Below are 19,725 nucleotides of genomic sequence, written 5' to 3' on the forward strand. Positions count from 1 at the left end.
AAATTGTTACGCCTGAAGTTCTATTCAAACCTTTACGTTTCGACTCAAGCGCAAAATTTGTTTTCATCCGTAAAATATGGTGGTTGATCCGTAATGGTTTGAGCATCATGGATCGATTCAATTCCCAAGCAAACAGAAGCTCCCTAATTGCTTAAAATATCCACTTTCTTGCTGCTTAAAAGTACACGCGGAACTTTTGAGAACTTGAAAGTATATAACAAGTTCCCCGTGAACTTTGCAGCTGCTTTAGAAAACCCGTGGTAATTTTTGACAGTTCGAAGAACACTTGAACTTTCTCGCTGCTTAAAAGTACGCGTGGTACTTTTGGCAACTTGAAAGTACAGAACAAGCTCCGTGTGAACTTTCTCGCTGCACAGAAGCTGAATAATGTATTCTAGAAGCAGCTTAGAAGTTCGTTCAGTTGCGTCGCGCGAACTTTCAAGTGTGGATAATTACTTAAAAATGGGCTGCTTATAATGCTATTGATAAACATTGAAAGTTGCTTAAGCCAAATCAGTCTCTTTTATCCAAACTTTTGGTTAGTTGGGTTATTTGAATGTATTGCGTGATAATTCGAAGCAATCTGCTCAGAAACTGAGCTTTGGGCGTCTTTGGATCTTCCAAAAAGATAACGATCCCAAACATACCGTCTAGGTTGTCAAGGACTGGTTACTGTACAATACGCCAAAACAGCTTCATCTTCCGCCACAATCACCGGACCTCAATCCTATCGAACATCTATGAGATGAATTGTATCGAGGACTCAAGACCCAGAAGTTGCAGGAGCTCTTCAGAAAACTTGGACAAACATATCTGTTGAAGCTAATTGCATTCCATGTCAAACCGTTTGAGAGCATGTTTTGGAGGAAATTCTAAAAAATACTGTAGTTTTAGCTGGATTTCAGATTTTTTTGAGTTGTATAATTGATTTCAGATTTTTTAATATAAATTGTTCGGCAACGTTTTAGGTCCAGATGCATATGTTACCATAGTACAACAGCCTTATGTCGTTCCCATAATGGTTGCGGGCAGGTTCTAAAAAGTTTGTGCAATCAAATTGTTTTGATAACAGTGAGAAAAAGTGAATGAAATAAAAGTCAGTATGAAAAGTACGCTAATTTAAAAAAAAATATTATTAATGTTGTTGTTTCGTAACCGTTCCGTGCCGCTGATAGTCGCCTGATGCCACGTGTGAATCGCTCTTACATGTAGTTTTGTTTTCATATATTGCCCATTAATTTTTCACTAGGGTCTTCGTTCACTTTTCACCGGGCCTTGAAACTTCAAAACTGAGCTTTTTGTTATAGAAATGAACTGTGCAAATAATTTTCTTTCTGGAGTATAATAAAGCATAAAATGCATTATACCAGTTTTAACTAAACTAAACCAGCTCTCTGGCGATACGTTGGTTTCAGTTTCAAATCAATCTTACTAAAGCTTGCTTCATTTAGAATTAGAACAAACTTTTGCTCATATTGTGGCGCTCCTGGTGGACGGATTTGGAAGCTCTTGGCGCCCACGTGTCGGGAATTTTGTCAGCTTCACGTATGATTTTTGACATTCCGAAAATCGACTGTACTTTGTAAACAATCAACATGGAAGCCGAAAGAAGGAGAAAAAATTGTGCACAGTTATTTGGAAAATCCATTGTGGTCTGCGTCTAGGCTAGCTAAACAGCTGAAATTGCCCAGAAATACCGTATGGCGCGTTATCAAACGGTATAAGAAAACATTGACGACGATTCGGAAGCCTCAAGCCGATCGTCGGAGTCGAAAATTCGGTGCTGCCTTAGTACCGTGAGGAGAACTCGACTCCGGGAAGGATTCAAGTCGTATCGAGCTAGCAAACAGCCAAATCGGACCATGAAACAGAATAGTGTGGTCAAAATTCGTGCTTGGAAACTATATGACCAGGTGCTGACCAAGTTCAACGGGTGTCTTCTGATGGACGATGAAACCTGTGTCAAGGCTGACTTCGGTCAAATCCCAGGTCAAAAATTTTACTTGGCAACGGCTCGGGGGGATGTTCCAGCCAAATTTAAATTTGTTTTTGCCGATGAATTTGCAAGAAAATTTATGATTTGGCCGGGCATTTGCAGCTGCGGCAAAAAAACGAAAGTTTTCGTTACAAATAAGACAATGACATCGGAACTATACCAAAAAGAGTGTCTCCAAAAATGAATTTTGCCGTTCATTCGATCCCACGACCATCCTGTAATGTTTTGGCCAGATTTGGCAAGCTGTCATTACAGCAAAGCCGTTTAAGAATGGTATGCAGAGAAAGTGGTCCAGTTTGTTCCAAAAAACCTTAACCCACTCAACTGCCCCCAGTTCCGCCCTATTGAGAAATACTGGGCAATCATGAAGAGGAGACTCAAGGCAAAGGGAAACGTTGTCAAAGACATCAATCAGATGACGACCTGGTGGAATAAGATAGCTAAAACGATGGACGAAGAAGGTGTGCGCCGCCTACTGAGCCGTGTTACAGGAAAAATTCAAGAATTCCTTCAAAACCGTGACGAATAATTTTATCCGTATTTTTTCTTAAAAGTATGAAGAAAACGCTACATTTGTATAAAAAAAGATCTTGAATACAATAATAAATAACTGAAATACAGGCAATTGTCTTTGTTCCAATTCTAAATGAAGCAAGCTTTATCCATCTCCACAATAGTTTGAACTACTAGATGAAACAACTTTCCTTGTCTTGAATATGATAAGTTGAATATAAAAGCCAATACAAAACTTCATTGTTCTCTAGTTCCTTAGGCCACGTTTTCGGATATAATTGTAATAGACTTTTACTGCGCATATGTCCTGCATTCCAGTGTAAAAGGTTACACTTGTCTATTGTAAAACTCATTTGAGCCATATTTTGTCTCGAGTACGGCAACAAACAAGGCAAGTAAAGCTAACTACAGGATACGATACAGCCCACGTCCCGTTCTCCAGTCGATTCCGGTCCAAAAGGACAGGAAGTTCACAGGATTTAATAGTTTTCAGAGAAGATTTCCTCTCCGGACGCCCTGACGTTTTGCCCTTCGCACTGGAGCTTTCCCGAAGACGAGTGGTTTGGGAAGGAGACAAAGTTAGCAGAAGATTACCTGCACGTGTTCGGTGTACCATACTACGTCGAGCTTCACATATCAAAGTTTTGAATAGAAGATTTAGAGTTTTGACAGCACAAGCGATTCCCATTTGGCAGAGAGAACTTCCGGTCCAGGTCAAATGGTTGTAAACTTATCAAATTGGATTAATTCCGGATTTGTAATTATGTAAGACTATGATGACGGTCTGGAAAAAGGAAGAATGCTGATTTAAGCAGTTATTTCCAAAACTGATGATAGAAAATTCGGCTTTGTGATGAAATTGAGGGTTGATTCAAATTATGTTTGCTTTTTTAGCTATTTTTCATCGTTGTATAAGATTTCGTCAAATTTTAAATTGATACATTTGAATTATATTTGATTAAATCGAATTCGTTGATGTTTTTTGATGTTGTTTCTTTGAAATATTTGTCTAGACCGCTGTCAGAGTGAACGCGTGAAGTTAAACCGATCTGGTGACTGGCATTATCATGCAAAACATGAGAAACCCAGCCACAGCAAATCAAATGGGTCATGCCAGGATATAAGCGAGAAATTTGATCTACTCGGGTCTATCTCACTTGGGCTGTGAACCATTTCGCGGTTAATTTTAACTTTTGGTTAAAATCTGACACTTGATTAGTTATTTGTGTCGAGTGGTTAAATTTAACTAAAACTGCGGCCCATTTCAAAGTTTGATGGATAGAAAGTCATTTGGTTTGCTTTTGCACTGGAAATAACTTTAAATAAAGAATTGATATTAGCATTTTCTTTCTAAGATTCTTTTCAGTGTCGGAAAATAACCATCGATCATCGATTTTTGACAACATCATAGTAACCGCTCGAGTGTCAGATTTCAACCAAAAGTTGAAATTAACCGCGAAATGGTTGACAGCCTTGGAAGCTGTTATTTTTGCTTAGCACAGTTCTTATTTGTTATTTCCAGTAGTAAAAAGTTCGGAAACCATCTAAAATAACGAAAATAAACAGTTTCACCCTTCCTTTCTAGCAATTGAAGTATCGTTCTGTTTGTTGGCATGAATCACGAAGGACGAAACTTACGTAAACAAATGGATTGACAGTGTCGCCCTTTATACTTCTTTGTATTACTAAGATTGGGACTTTTGTAGATTCCGATATTTTTAGGCAAAATAGCAGGATTTTAAAACAATTTTTCGTAGGAGAGAGAAACATTTGTTTACTTTTGTAAGATTCGCCCTTTTTGGAAAACAGCTGACATAGTCTGCACTCAAAATCATTTTGTACCTATTTTTGAGAAGAATTCACTCATTATCGAGCTCTTTTATAAGCTACCCATAATTAGGTCCAGGCCCGTACCCAGGATTTTGTTTCGGGAGGGGCCTAAACATAAAAAAATAATATTACTGACGATTGCTGATGTACCTAATTCTCTGTGTGTTTTCATAGACCCTTTAAACTTTTCCTCTGGAACTGTTATTGTATTACATTTCTTTACGATTACTATCTTGTTATTTCAGTAACACATGTCTGAGACCTTCTAAATAATTATATATATGTTTTTGATTTCGGGAGGGGCCAGGGCCCCTCCTCTGGGTACGTGACTGACTAGGTCGTTATCTACTCAAACTTTGACTTGATTGTAAAAAATGGGCTGCGTTCTTTGTTACGGCATAACACTTTGGGTTACATTTACCTAAATTTTGAGGTCATCACTCGTTACATATAATTGGGGAGATTCGCTTTAATTGATTTTGGGTAGGTTTTGACCCAAAATTTATATGAATCGATCATACACGGAACCGCAAAACAACCTAATTTAAACATTCCACCCAATTTTGGAGCTCCGTTCAATAGCATAATTTTAGGAAAAGTTGCTCTAGGTAGTTTCCATAATGCACGTAAAGATGAATTATATTTACTCTACAGTTGAGTCGTATCGACTCAATTTTATGTTGATACGCATTTCTTAATTTTAGCTTATTGGTATATAGTCGCAAAACTGAAATGTAGAGGCGCTGTTTATTTAGAGATGATACTTTCAGCAAGAGCGGTAAAATCGGTAGGAAAATTTTTTAATTACTTCACCTTTTCAACGATTTTTTTTTATAAAAACAGGAAAATTCATTTAAAAAATCTTAGTAGAAGTGGAAGAAAAAGTTTTTACTCTGAGGTTGTGATGTTGATCATGATTTATTGTGCGAAAACTACCGTTTATATAGAATTGAACATTATACTTGGTTCAACACCATTATTCAAATGCCCGGAAATAACAAATAAAACATCCTAAATAAATATACTCGATCGCTAAACATTCTAGTACTCGAGAAATTAACATTGCACTGGTTTCTGTTTAAAAAAATGTTGGTTTGAATAAACCTAACCTTACCCAATTTTACACATTTCTGAAGATATTTCTGTATAAAATGTTCATTACGACCTAAGTAACAAATGTAAACAAACCGAGATTTTTATTGCATTTTGTTAGGAATGTCCTAATACACGCACTACCCGAACACCGTTTCTCGATTCACTATAGATTCACTAAAAAAATCTGTCAACACATTTGACGTATGTCGAAATCAATGAAAAATAGTCATTAATGCTACTTTCGTCAATTGGCCATGTTTTGACCAATGTACCAAAGCATAAATAAAAGTGTATGCGCGGACTTACGACAATATAGTTTTCCACGAAAAAGCAGATCTAGTGTGATATTATGAAAGTGAGACTTGCTAGAGTAGAGTTGAAGATGTTTAATGGGATCGAGTTGCTATTAAGCTTGTTGAAAAATACGCTGATTAATTTGGAAAGAAACTGTTATGTTTCCAATCGTAGAAACCATTATGAATCCTTCGTCAAACAAAAGCGAAAATTATCTAAACACACTAAAAACGAGTCGACTGTCATTTTTTCCACTTGACATGTAAAACTAGCTCTTACTAATATTTTCGAGCAAAACTGGCTTTCACACAAGTGCGAATAACAAAACGACAAATGAACACTGTGACTTTCGCAAAACGACTTACTTGTCAAATCAACCAAGAAAAAACGACCTATCATACTGTCCAATGCACATGATCAAATTACAAAACGACGTAAGTGTCGTTTTTGCTTAAAAGTTATTTTTGTAGTTGAAAATTGTGAATTAGTCACTATGATACGTTGCACGCATACAAATTGGACGATTTAGCGAAGAGATGAAGTTGTTTCAATTACTCATTTTTAAATAGGATTTAAAATTGTGCGATTATTTTTCAACATCGCTTTTCTCGGTTCAGCTGAAACGTCGTTTTGAACATTTTATGCAGATTTCATGTTGATCGTAGTTTACACTGAAAAAAATAGTAGTAATCACTTTGAAAACAATTTTCTTTTACTCCGAGTTTACTTTTATTGTTGATACCTACTATGGAATAAACGAAAAAATCGTTGTAAATTACTGCTGCCGATATGAAAATTTTCGGAAGAGCCCTCCTTTTCTTGGTTCCATTTTTTGTTTGCAGATATCGCTACCGGTAATTCAGTTTCACGGCAATGTGCCAATTGAATGAAACTTTTGCTGTTGGGTAGTTTTGCTCTTTATATATTGACAACAATGGGAGGAGCGAATGAAAGAAAGGATTCAAAAGAACTCGAAATTAAATTCAAAAAAAGTCAAATAATAGGTAGTTTTTATTTTCCGTGTGCTTATTTTCATCACCTGTTTGTTATGAACGGACCCCGAAATTGGATAGGAAAAAACTCTCCAATTTTAGTAGTTTTCTGGTTCCGTGTTAGCTCCGCGCACCATTTCTTTTTTTCGTATTCGGTCGCCATTTTGCTAAAATTGTATCTTGTTGTCGCGTTCGAATCCATTTTTCGCGAAAAACCTGTGAAAAATCTCCTTTTCAGTACTGGAATTAAGTGTAAATCTTTGTTCGTACTCCAGTGCGGTGGAGTGTCGTGCTGAAAGTTAGGCTATTCAGTTATTTGCAGTATTTTCAACCAAGCGTCGTCGGTCGATTTAGTGAGTGAAGTGAAGGAAAAAAAGTGTTTGAAGAGGTTTGAAAATATGGAGAAAATGTGCTTGGCTTGAGTGTTATTCCAATTTTAAAAGCAGCGTCAGTGTTAGTGCTAGTGTTAACCGTATTCTGCGACATCGAAAGATCCGGCGTTTGCCGAAATCTCCGACGATGTTCCGGAAGTATTCCAGTCGGTTTGCGCCGTACCGGCACGTGTGAGTATTTTTTTTAATTCGAATTTAAATTTTGCTTTGCGAAATTAATTCTAATTTCATTGGAACATGCAAACACTGCGAAATTTACACATTAATGACGTAAACAGCCGGCTTTCATTGGAACTACATTAGCGATGGCATCTAAGCTGGTGCTTTCCACTAATGGATTTCCTCCTATGGCATTGGTTCTATCTTCTGTAGCGTCGTTCAATGCTATGGCGGTAGTATCGCGTTCGGGCAGAATTGTTTCTTCCATCAGTGAATTTCCTGCCGATGATCCGTAATCCAAAGAGGTATCAATATAGGAGCGGGCTACAGCGCGATTTCGCAGTGCAAACATACCTGAAAATGCATAGATTTTCAATTTGGTACCACTAAAACTCTGTTTACTGTGACATGGTAGGACGGAAGATATTGTTCCTTCATTGAAACTGAGCAACGTAGCCGAAGATAATCGTTCTTGTTACGTTGAAAGCTGACGGATGACGTCACAACCAGTGCAACATTACACATGTCGCATTGGAACTAATTAAAAAGTCTCTCCTGTGGAAGATGGAAAGAGCATCTATGCTAATTAATTATTGACACACAATTTCCGCAGTAATCCGGTGAAGTCTAAGTCGAAGCCCGCTGGCACCGTTCCAGGTGTTCTTTAACTGAATCCCGGTAAAGATTCGGATGTTGCTGACAGTATTCCCTTCTATGTTATGAATTGTTCCCCGTAGGTCAAATTCGACCCCGAAGACGACAGTTGCGAAACGGTGGGATTGTTTAATTGATTGATAAACTGCGTCACTTGAAAGTCCTAGTTAGTGGAGTTTTATCTTCTCTCGAACACCGGATACGGAACTATGTGTTTGAATCCTTCATGAACCATACAATTTGCTTCAATTCTTACAGGTAAAATAACTTGCCTACCACTTCTCAGTTTGCAAGCGTGCAGATTTTCCTATGATCGATTGTACGGAGAGTCTGGGTTCGCTCATCGGAGCTGGGAGTCCGTCCGTCCGGGTGCAAAAGGACGTCGTTTATTATCCAACAACGTCTTCGTCATCATCATTATTCATAACAATTGCTTTCGTAAACACGTAAATACATACCATGACAAAAGTGCACACTCGCACGGTATGGCATAACACGGCACAACAGACTGAGCGCTGGCTGAGTGGCTTTGTTGTTTGATTTTCCATTCATCAATCCCGAGAGACCTTTATGAATAAACAAGCAGTGCCGACGTTTCGCCCATACCCTGGAGATGATGATGGGCAACGAATAAAAATTGTTGCCTGGCGAATCGCTCTCCCGCTGTGACATTTTTCTACTTAACCTATGCAAATTTAATAAATTCACATCTTCATCGTCGTCGTCATCATCACCATCACCATCGATGAAGAGGAGTTTTCCGTAAATTTTTTTATTTCCACTATCCGTACAACACAACCGAGCGGAAAATTGCACCCGATGACAAATGACCTTATTTTCATAAATTTCAATCTAACACAGTGTTCTTTCTTCCGGACGACTGACACTGATAGCGAACCGAAATCGCCTAATGCCGACTGGTTCGTTCCCATCGCTTTGTAAATAGGAAAGTTGAACTTTATCTGGTGAAAACTGGCAAATGCAGGCAGGCAGGTAGCAGCTGTAACAATTTTCGGTATTCGTTCGGGGGGCTGCAATAAATTTGTTTATTCTCACGCCCAAATTTTTGCGGGTGGGTAAAACTTTACTATTCACTGTATCATTATTCTAGAGGGACCGAATAATGAATGCAGTAAGGTGATAAAGGTGTTCTCTAACGAGAGACAGTGGTTTTCTCTAATATGGACATGGTTTAGTACAGTGCTGTCCCGTTATTCGGGCAAGTAGCAACCAATGATTGAACAAATCGATTGACGATCTTTTCCACGTTTTTCTATACGATGGTGATTTGTTTCAAAATATTTAAAAAAATGGATTTACAACTTGAACCTGTTCGAAATTGTCCTATTCACCGGGGTTAAACCTACAACTGTTTGATATGTTAATTAAGTTCCCCAACTTGCTGGAATCATTTCTGGCCCGAAATTTTCCAAGGACTAACTTTCCTTGCGAACGAAAAACAAACGGCTAACAGAAGTTATTTGTTTCCCGTGTTTGTGCGCCAGTATTCGCCAGATGTGGCGATGGAATACCTACCCGGATAAGTGTAATAATTCAAAACACTTGGTTAGTTTTGTCGAGTAAATTATCTGGTCTGGTTCATTGCGGCCTTTTGGATGAGGGAAAAAACAATCTCTTGTTTATTTTTTTGTTGGTAAATTATTTGTGTCACTTATCATGACCCGGGTAATTAATCAATAAGGATTCTGAGGAAAAAAAGAAACAACTGTGAGCACTACCTCCCTCCCTCCCTCACGTATACACTCAAGTGCGGAGAAAATTAATTAGATGCGCAATCTTGCCCCAAGTGAAGTCATTTCAATATCAGAAAAAACACGTGGGAGCAAAATGTAAAATTTATGCTCCCATTCTGAGGGGGAGGTGGCAAATAATTCATATCCGTTTTGTGAATAAGTGTGGAAACACGGACGATCTTAGTGCTGAGAGCTTTTTACTTAAGCATGAATTAATCCGAATCAAGCCCTGCCATTCATCCATCCATATGATACGGATATTTCACGCAGGCTGCAAAATTTTGCGGATGGGAATTTGACCGCCTGGAGAAGCTAAAAGAAATGAAATATGACGTTTTCTCATTAGCGAAATTGACGACTGCAGGACTTGGTGGTGGTGGTGGTAGCATTATGTTTTTTTTTTGTTTGTCTAATCCCCAGTCTACTTACTTCATTTGTTTGACGCAATATACCGGGATCGACGAATGTCTTGCGGCTACCACAGGGAGTTTCGCGATTTAACGAGGCTATTTTTACACAGTGGATCAGAGAATTTGTATTTATTATTTCGCCAAACATGCTGAAATCGTTTTGGCCTAGCAGTGCATGCAGAACAGTTGTGCCACTCAGCAATTCAATATAAACCGCTACAGTTGTACTTATGAAGTCCCAAACGTACATTAATTTACAACATACTGGTCATGAACTGCTGAGTGACGCGGCAGCTCAACACGAACTGCTATGCACTGATGAGTTTAAGATAAAATGTTAATATAAAAAAAATATATCCAAAATCTGTCATGTACGCTTAGTACAAACCAGTATATTGTAACCAAAACCCTGGATGAATGCTGAAATCGCAGAATTTTTCAATTATTTCGATATTTCGAAATTCTATCAGAATAATAGGTGAAAGTGGAGAATTTCGAACCACATTTTGATTCTGACTGATAACTCACTTAAAATACTTTTTTTTCATTGAAGAAAGGGACGAACTAGGTGTAAACTGCCTCGATTTAGAATTTGGCGACTCTAAAAACACAAAACTCTAAACATCAAAGTTATAAGGATTATAAACAAAACATTTCATTTATGCCATTTTGAAAAATCGCAAGGAATTTCGAACCACTAAGCAAATTGATACAACTTGAACTACCCTCCAATGGTTGATAGGCTTGACGGTATTGCAAACATCATGAATAAGATGTGGAACGACTTGAATAGCGGCACACGAGAGTTAACCAAGTAATGATACACTCAGGCAAATTGAATAGTGAGAATCATAAGGCAAATCCTATGATGCATCAAAAATCACCGAAATCACCATTTCATAACATTAATATGAAAAATATACCTCTGCAATGTACATCTCATTTATCACTATGTTAGTTTTCATACGAACAACTTATGAATTTCACAATACATGAGAGAATTTATGTTCGTCATATAAATTTCGTGCAATGTTCCTAAAAAATTCGTATAAGTTTCAAAAGCTTTTTTATTGGAATTCCAATTTTCGTGATTTCATAAGGCGGCCTTATGATTCGCATTCGATATTCTTGTGGCTAAAAACCATACGAAATCATTATGAAATTCCATATATTTTTTGCCTGAGTGTACTTCAAATTTCTATAGAGAATTCATCATTATTGCCCTTACACGTTCATTAAAAATTACAGGGCCGCTAATAAGATGTTGATTGCATTACACTCCAACATCCGGGGTTGGAGAGGCCGGTTAGGCTTAACTGAGCTCTGATTTATATTTCATTTTCGTACCTCTGACCCTTATTATAGGGATGAAGTAGAAATTAAGTGAAGTGAACGTATCCCAATTGGGTTTTACACGATGACAACGGTAAATACAATGCAGTGGAATGAGATGGAGTTTTGTGAAATAGAATAAAATAATAAAGACAAAACATGTGAGCAAACCACTGATAGCTGCCAAACGATGTTCATCAAATTTATTTTGTGAGGTTGTGTCGCTTTTGTGCGGGAACTGATGGATGAGGTGATATGTGAGTGAAGTGTAAGTGGAAGAGAATGCAAGAGACGGTAATAAAGGCCATCATTTCACCGCAGGACTAAGGCTGCAGACAGAGTGAGCGCGAGAAGCTGAGCTGAGCTAGTGACTGACATTAATTGGTAAAAAGCGGGAAACATACTTGCAGTACATCAAAGGGACCCTGTCAGAGTACAAGCGAGAAATCTACTCTAAGCTTTCACTCTGACAGGTTCCCTTTCATTTACTGTAAGTACATTTCAAGCTTTGGTTAGCGTAAAGCTAGGCTCAGCTTCCGGTCTCCACTCTGTCTGCTGCCTAACGATCGACCAATAGTAGAGATAGAAGTAGTTAGAATCTATTAAAATAGAAAAGTAACTCAATGTAACGATAAATGCATTAGACACAAACACGAACACACATTATTACAACAATTTTATAAAATCTGTTCGAATCAGCACAAAAACAAAACAGTGACAAAAGTGGGTCTGTGAGAAGCAAATCTTATCAAGGGTCCAGTGTATAACTGATGCGAAGGACTGCTGCAACTGTGACTATATTGAAGTCTATTTTATGCGAGTTTTCGTATCGCATAAAAAAAACACATAACTAAAAATTCGCATAAAAACCGCTTAACTCTGAAAATTCGCATAAAAAAACGCATAGCTCTGAAACTTCACATTAAAAAACCGCATAAAAGAAAACCGCATAACTCTGAAAATTCGCATAAAAAAACCGCATAACTCTGAAACTTCGCATAAAAAAAACGCAACTAAAAATTCGCATGAAAAAACCGCATTAAAAATACCGTGTCGAGCGTAGAGCTTGCGTCAGTTGCACTGGCATTATTAAATTTAATTATCAACCACAAAAACAACGTGCTTAAAGGAGCACTATGATCGAGAAGCGATTTGAACCGATAAGGCGTTTCCGGCGCAGTCGTGAGAGCTATTAATTTTCCATCAATTCTCGCATCCCATGTGCATCAATAAGCGCTAATTCAAATAGCAAAGGAAGCTTAAGTTGGGTCGAGACGCCAGGTAATCTGGTGCCGATGGCAATAGTAAAATTAATTAGCAAAGACCATGACGAAATGCGAAGGGACAAACATAAACAATTGCCCGAAAAGGAACATTAAATGAATATCGTCAAATCAGCTCTCGGAAGGTTGCGGTAATAAAATAATTTAATACGTAATTCCCGAAAGGACTGCAATAAAAGAAGGAAAGGTAGTCTGGCGACGGTCATGTTTGAGTCTGGTAGAAATATGAATTGATTACCCGTGCTGACAAAGACCAACAAGTTTTGAAAGCATCGGTACGTGATAGGGAATAGAGAAGGATAGCGCGAAATGCAAGCGCAACATTGAATACCAAATTCTATGTAATAGTGAGGTAGATAGGAATTGTTTACCCGTGCTGACGAATGGTAACGTCAGCATCTAAGGAGAAAGGGAGACAGTAATAAATGTTGCACTGCATGTCGTGCAACATCTTTAATATTTTACCATAAGATTCATGTATATATAGTTTAAGGAAATTAAAAAATAAATGAGTCATCAGTTACCAGAGAAAACGGTCGTTCGCATTCATCACTAGAAAGAAAACTCCCGGACGAGCCCCCACCAGAAGAAGTCATCCTCCCCTAGAAGGAAGCATCATCGCCCAGGAAGTAATTCTCTCTAAGAAGAGAATTGTATAAGTATAATTTACTTCAACAAATATTTCTTCCTTTCCCTTCGCAGGTACAGTCCGCTGGAGAACCGTAGCCAGCATAAAAGCGTACTTCCGCTCTTATGTCCTACTTGCTTCTCCCCGGATATCCGAAAACTTTAATCGTAAAGTCTTAAGGCAAATTAAAAAGAATTTGCGACAGGGAACAGTCAGTCGCTCTGACGGCTGACATTTTGGTGGCTCAAGAGAGGAGCGTATCGCAAATTCTTTTAACTTGCTTAAGCTTTATCAAAAGACTCTGAAATAGTTGCTTTAAACTATTTTGGAGAATATTTGTTGAAAAAAAAAATATTATTATCATTGCCATTAGCAGTAGATAATTTGAGTTTCGGGAACTTTCTAAATAGATTAACATAGCAATTCTCTGTACTAAAATGGAGTTTGTGGCTAATCCAAATGGTCATTGTCGCCTTTGCACGAAGAAAGATCGTGCAATGGTCGAAATGATGAACTTGCGATGAGTGCGATAGGTGGTTCCATTTATCTTGTGTGAATCTTGATAAACGGCCACCAAGACCAGAGGACTGGTACTGTATGAAATGCCAGCAGCGTAAAAAAGAATACGCTGCAATGACGAAAGACTTGGAAGTGACAAATATGGCACTCCAAGCAAAAAATGGCAGCAGCAGGGCAATTATTGAGCTGATGAGAATACACGAGAGGACCATGTTATCCCTCGTGACTTCCATTCAGAATACGAGCATGAAAGAAGACGCAATGTCAGTAAATTCAGGAAACTCGATTGAATGGAAAAGTTATTATGAAACCTTGCCTAAGATTATCGGTAATGCCAGAGGAATGGAGCAGCAACCAAAGCTGCACCGATATGATATGCTGCAGCCATGTACGACTGGTGGAACAACTGGAATTACAATAACCACTGGCTCAGAAAAGAACACAAGCGATTCTGAAGAGTTAGAGTGTGATAGTAATGAAAATGATTTTGCCGGATTCGATGAGGACGCCGCTGGTAGCGAGAACGCAATGTTAAGTTCTCCAAGATCCTCAAGTACGATTTCCGATTTCACAAATTCTGAAAAAGTCCAAGAACTGGAAGCAAATCTTTGGTCGTCTACGGAAGCATTTGGGGAAAATGTGGTTGCCTCGGTGAGAAGTGCCACATTAGGATCTACCGACGAACAGAACAAAATGGAATCTGTTGTTGGTATGGCACCAGCACCTGGGAATGCATTTGACAATAGCGCTAAAGTTTTAGCTATGTCTACGATGGTGACTAAGCGAAAAGTCGCCGCTCATGTCAATGCTCTCGATGAAGCCTTCAGTGTACCCTTTGAATATGAATGGAAAAGGGAATTGGTTTATTATGCAAATTTGGATGGCAATAGTAAAGATACAAATAATTATATCATCATGCCACTACACGGGGGGTTAACGTCGAATAATTTTACGTTTAAGAATGATTCCGTGGGTGAATCATCAGATGAAGAAATTATACGAAGTGCCAGATCATATGGATTAATGCCTCGACGACCTATACCAGAACCACTTTCTGGATACAATTTGGGTAAACGAATCCCAAAGACTAAAATGCTCAAAGAAACAAGTACACCGCCATGTGTGTCGTTGGTATGTGCATCCGTAAGTCGATCAGGTACAACTCCTTCATTGCGCTCGAATTCGCAAACCCCTCCTGAATCAAGAGGAATAAGGACTGGTTCCCAAGTTACCTTTGTGTGTCGAATGAGGAACCAGGTAGCGAACCACCTCCGACTGTGGAAAAATGTTCGATTGAAGAATTAATTAATGATTGGACTAAATTGGAAAATATTTTCCGAAAAAAACGGCACAAAGTGTCAGGGCATTCTCTGTTTGGAGAAAAGTATGCAGAGACTAATATTTTGAATGGAAAATATCAATTTTATTACTTCCAAACATAACTTCGATCCTGCTTGGACGATGAAAGACAAAAAAAAATTTAATGTTCAGAAATGCTGAAATAGAATAACTTTAAAAGGAAATAAAAATCATGTTAAGGTAAGACATTCATTATTTAGAAGAAAGAAGGATGTTAAAGTACTATACGCCCAAAAAATTATTAGTTAAAACAAAATTATATCCCTTTATTAACACCAAGATTAGAGTCATGATAGCTCTTCTCTCACGTGTAGGGACTGCAGTAAACGCGTTTCCATTTTAGTATAATGGAATGAATTATTTTAGACCTTTCTATGTTCAAAAGATAGAAATGTCAAAAAGGGGAGTTATTTTCACTTGTTTAGTTACACGTGGATACATATCGAAATGGCAGAAAATTTGAGTACCGATGCCTTTTTCGTATGCTTTAGGAATTTTCAGTGTCGAAGAGGTAAAGTAACTCAGCTTTACAGCGACAACGGAACTAATTTCGTTGGAGCCGAAAGAGAGTTGAAACGCCTCCTACAAGAACTCGACACAAGAATGAGACAAGGAGAAGCCGCAGAGTTAGAAATTTCATGGGTGTTTAACCCTCCAGCGGCTCCACATTTTGGAGGCGTATGGGAGAGGTTAATAGGAATAATAAAGAAGGCGCTTAGTGTCATGATAGACGATATGTCTAAAAGGACACCTACGAGTGAAGTGCTGCGATCAGCCTTTATTCAAGCGGAGTGGTTTGTTAATTCACGTCCTTTGATACATAGAGCTTTAAAGGATGTGAATGATGAGCTATTAACCCCCTTCCATGCGATTTTAGGAAGGCCGGGACAATATGCACCACCCTTCGAAATGGATCCAAAACCTTACGATAAGAACTCGCAGGCAAGAATCCAACATGCCATGAAGATATTCTGGGATAAATGGAAGAAAGAATATCTTCCAACATTAATCGCCAGAGAAAAATGGACTGGCGACGTAAAACCGATCAAAATAGATGATTTAGTCCTAATGGTGGATAACGAAGAACCTCCAGGACGATGGTTAAAAGGACGTGTTTCGAAATTAATTGTTTCTGATGACGGTGTAGCTAGACAAGCTGATGTCATAACCAGAAAGGGAACGTTTAGACGCGCAGTTGCAAAACTCGCGATCTTAGACGTCGAAGGAAAGGATCTAACTCCTGAACCGACGGTAAAAAAGAAATCAGGGCATGCTATAATGCATATATCTGAACCCGAGTCCTGTGAATCTACATTTGAAAGTCACCGTATCGAGACCAAACGAAAATTAGATAAAACTTCTCAGCCAGAGAAGAAAAGGAAATGTACCAACAAAAAGGCAAAACCAGTCATTCGACTTTCTCCATATTCTGTACTTGCAGGTTTATTAACCACTGCGGCGGTGCTAAGTACGGCAAATGCGATATTGGTTACGCCGGTCGAACAGAATGGCGTATTTCTCGATCACATAGGGACAAGCCTTATGAAAAGAGGGATATGGCGTACAAATATCGAAACAATGGTATCACCAGATCAGGATCGAGCTCTGGTTGAAGACATACGGGGTAACATATCAGCAACAAGGAAACACATGATTAAAAATTTAAAAACTGATAATATGGAAAAAATTTTGGAAATTTTCAACAAGTTGTGCTCGGATGCAATTTTCGAAATTGATTACGAGAGAACGAGATTCCGCCGTTCCAAAGGAATATTTGGATTTTTATGGAGTTTCCTCTTCGGTGAAAATGATATCGAAACCGAATTGAAATCAATGAGGATGCACGACAATGAGAAGATACATCAGCTATCTGAGTCACTTGTGCAATTAAATGGAAAGACGGCTGAGATGGGAGGCACGCTGAATGATCGATTCTACGAACTAATGAAGGAAACGAATAATTTGAAACAAAAATATGTCCTAGGTGACACGGAATACCTAGAAAGCCGATTAATCGAAATTATTATGCTATCAAGGGAAACCATTGACGCTATACTTCACAAGTACAGAAGGATGAGATCATATCCACTTTCGACGGAAGAACTAACCGCGACTTTCGACAACATCTCGTCAATATTGCCAGCAGGACTAACAGTTCTTCGACAATCCTCGTTGGTAAAATATGAAGCACAGCAGATCAACGGGACTATCGTAATCGCAATGTACACTGTAATTGTTAGCAAGACAGTGTACGAAATGTTTCAAATTATTCCTGTACCTCATACGGAGAATCACGCCATCATTGATATAGGAAAACCACGCATACTGATTGACCATAACGGGGAATATTTCTACCCAACTACGGAACCAGTACGAATGAACAAAACTCATTTTATAGTGGAACCTAGTCTGGTTCATAAGGAGCTTGACTGTGTATCAGGACTAGTGGCGCACAAAGTTTCGAAGAGCCGCTGCAATACTACACACTTAACGCCACCATACGTCGAGATGATTTCACTCACGGATGAGAACCAGGTACTCTACTACGCCAGCGACACGACGAGCATCGTAATCCACTGCCAGCATACAATAATATCGCCACCCTATAAAGTGGCCGTAGTTAGGTTAGATTTTGATTGTAAAATTCAAAGTAATAAAAGTGTTATATATGGATTTGTGAATAGGGAAGAAAGGAAAACAAACTTATATTTTAAAGAAAGAATTCAAATAGATTTCAATTTAGAGCAGAATAAAACTGAATTACCGAAATTAAATAAGCCTGCAAATCCATTTAATAACAAAATTTTTACAATATTAACAAATGATGATAAGAAACAAGATGTAGGTGAACCCATATTTGAATATGTAATAATGGGTGTAGGATTGATAGGTATTATGTACGTGGTAATAGTTATCTATTTACGTATTAAAAAATGTAATACAACACGAAATTCCAGAAGACCGGCGGAGTGTTTGTTTCCACTTCCGCGAAATACGGCTGAAAGTTCGTTATAAAATAAGGTCTTTGCAATTATTTATAGGAATAATAAACTTAACAGAAAGGACGAACGCAAATTTTATCATTAATTCACGATCATTCATTCATGACAATCGCTCGATTATCAAATAGGGTAAACCTTCTAGAAGATTTACGGGGCCGGGAATGTCGAGCGTAGAGCTTGCGTCAGTTGCACTGGCATTATTAAATTTAATTATCAACCACAAAAACAACGTGCTTAAAGGAGCACTATGATCGAGAAGCGATTTGAACCGATAAGGCGTTTCCGGCGCAGTCGTGAGAGCTATTAATTTTCCATCAATTCTCGCATCCCATGTGCATCAATAAGCGCTAATTCAAATAGCAAAGGAAGCTTAAGTTGGGTCGAGACGCCAGGTAATCTGGTGCCGATGGCAATAGTAAAATTAATTAGCAAAGACCATGACGAAATGCGAAGGGACAAACATAAACAATTGCCCGAAAAGGAACATTAAATGAATATCGTCAAATCAGCTCTCGGAAGGTTGCGGTAATAAAATAATTTAATACGTAATTCCCGAAAGGACTGCAATAAAAGAAGGAAAGGTAGTCTGGCGACGGTCATGTTTGAGTCTGGTAGAAATATGAATTGATTACCCGTGCTGACAAAGACCAACAAGTTTTGAAAGCATCGGTACGTGATAGGGAATAGAGAAGGATAGCGCGAAATGCAAGCGCAACATTGAATACCAAATTCTATGTAATAGTGAGGTAGATAGGAATTGTTTACCCGTGCTGACGAATGGTAACGTCAGCATCTAAGGAGAAAGAGAGACAGTAATAAATGTTGCACTGCATGTCGTGCAACATCTTTAATATTTTACCATAAGATTCATGTATATATAGTTTAAGGAAATTAAAAAATAAATGAGTCATCAGTTACCAGAGAAAACGGTCGTTCGCATTCATCACTAGAAAGAAAACTCCCGGACGAGCCCCCACCAGAAGAAGTCATCCTCCCCTAGAAGGAAGCATCATCGCCCAGGAAGTAATTCTCTCTAAGAAGAGAATTGTATAAGTATAATTTACTTCAACAAATATTTCTTCCTTTCCCTTCGCAGGTACAGTCCGCTGGAGAACCGTAGCCAGCATAAAAGCGTACTTCCGCTCTTATGCCCTACTTGCTTCTCCCCGGATATCCGAAAACTTTAATCGTAAAGTCTTAAGGCAAATTAAAAAGAATTTGCGACAGGGAACAGTCAGTCGCTCTGACGGCTGACATACCGCATAAAAAAGACCTTAGTGTACTCACAAAAAATAACCTTTAAAATAATTTTCATAACAGTATGTGTGTTAACATAATACTATTTGCTGTTTTCGTTGACATCACTACACCACCGGCACGGTATTACTGCACTACCGGTTGTGAAAATTGCATATGCATAGCGAAGCATGAAGTTCCGATGGATGTCTATTTTTTCAAATATATTTCAATTCATTGACATTCTTTCGTTTTTTCGGTCGCACTTATCATAAAA

General features: G+C 38.3%; 1 protein-coding gene across 1 annotated transcript; it reads left to right on the forward strand.

Moving 5' to 3' along the window:
• The first annotated feature begins 14,315 nt into the window (after window positions 1-14,315).
• LOC131433663 (uncharacterized) lies at window positions 14,316-19,462 on the forward strand. The gene is made up of 2 exons (XM_058600179.1): window positions 14,316-19,235; window positions 19,309-19,462. Exon 1 carries the CDS (start codon window positions 15,658-15,660, stop codon window positions 18,223-18,225), a length of 2,568 nt encoding a protein of 855 aa, XP_058456162.1. The 5' UTR covers window positions 14,316-15,657; the 3' UTR covers window positions 18,226-19,235; window positions 19,309-19,462.
• Window positions 19,463-19,725: the final 263 nt, after the last annotated feature.

Source organism: Malaya genurostris, chromosome 1 (genome assembly GCF_030247185.1).
Source record: "Malaya genurostris strain Urasoe2022 chromosome 1, Malgen_1.1, whole genome shotgun sequence".
Lineage (NCBI taxonomy): Eukaryota > Metazoa > Arthropoda > Insecta > Diptera > Culicidae > Malaya > Malaya genurostris.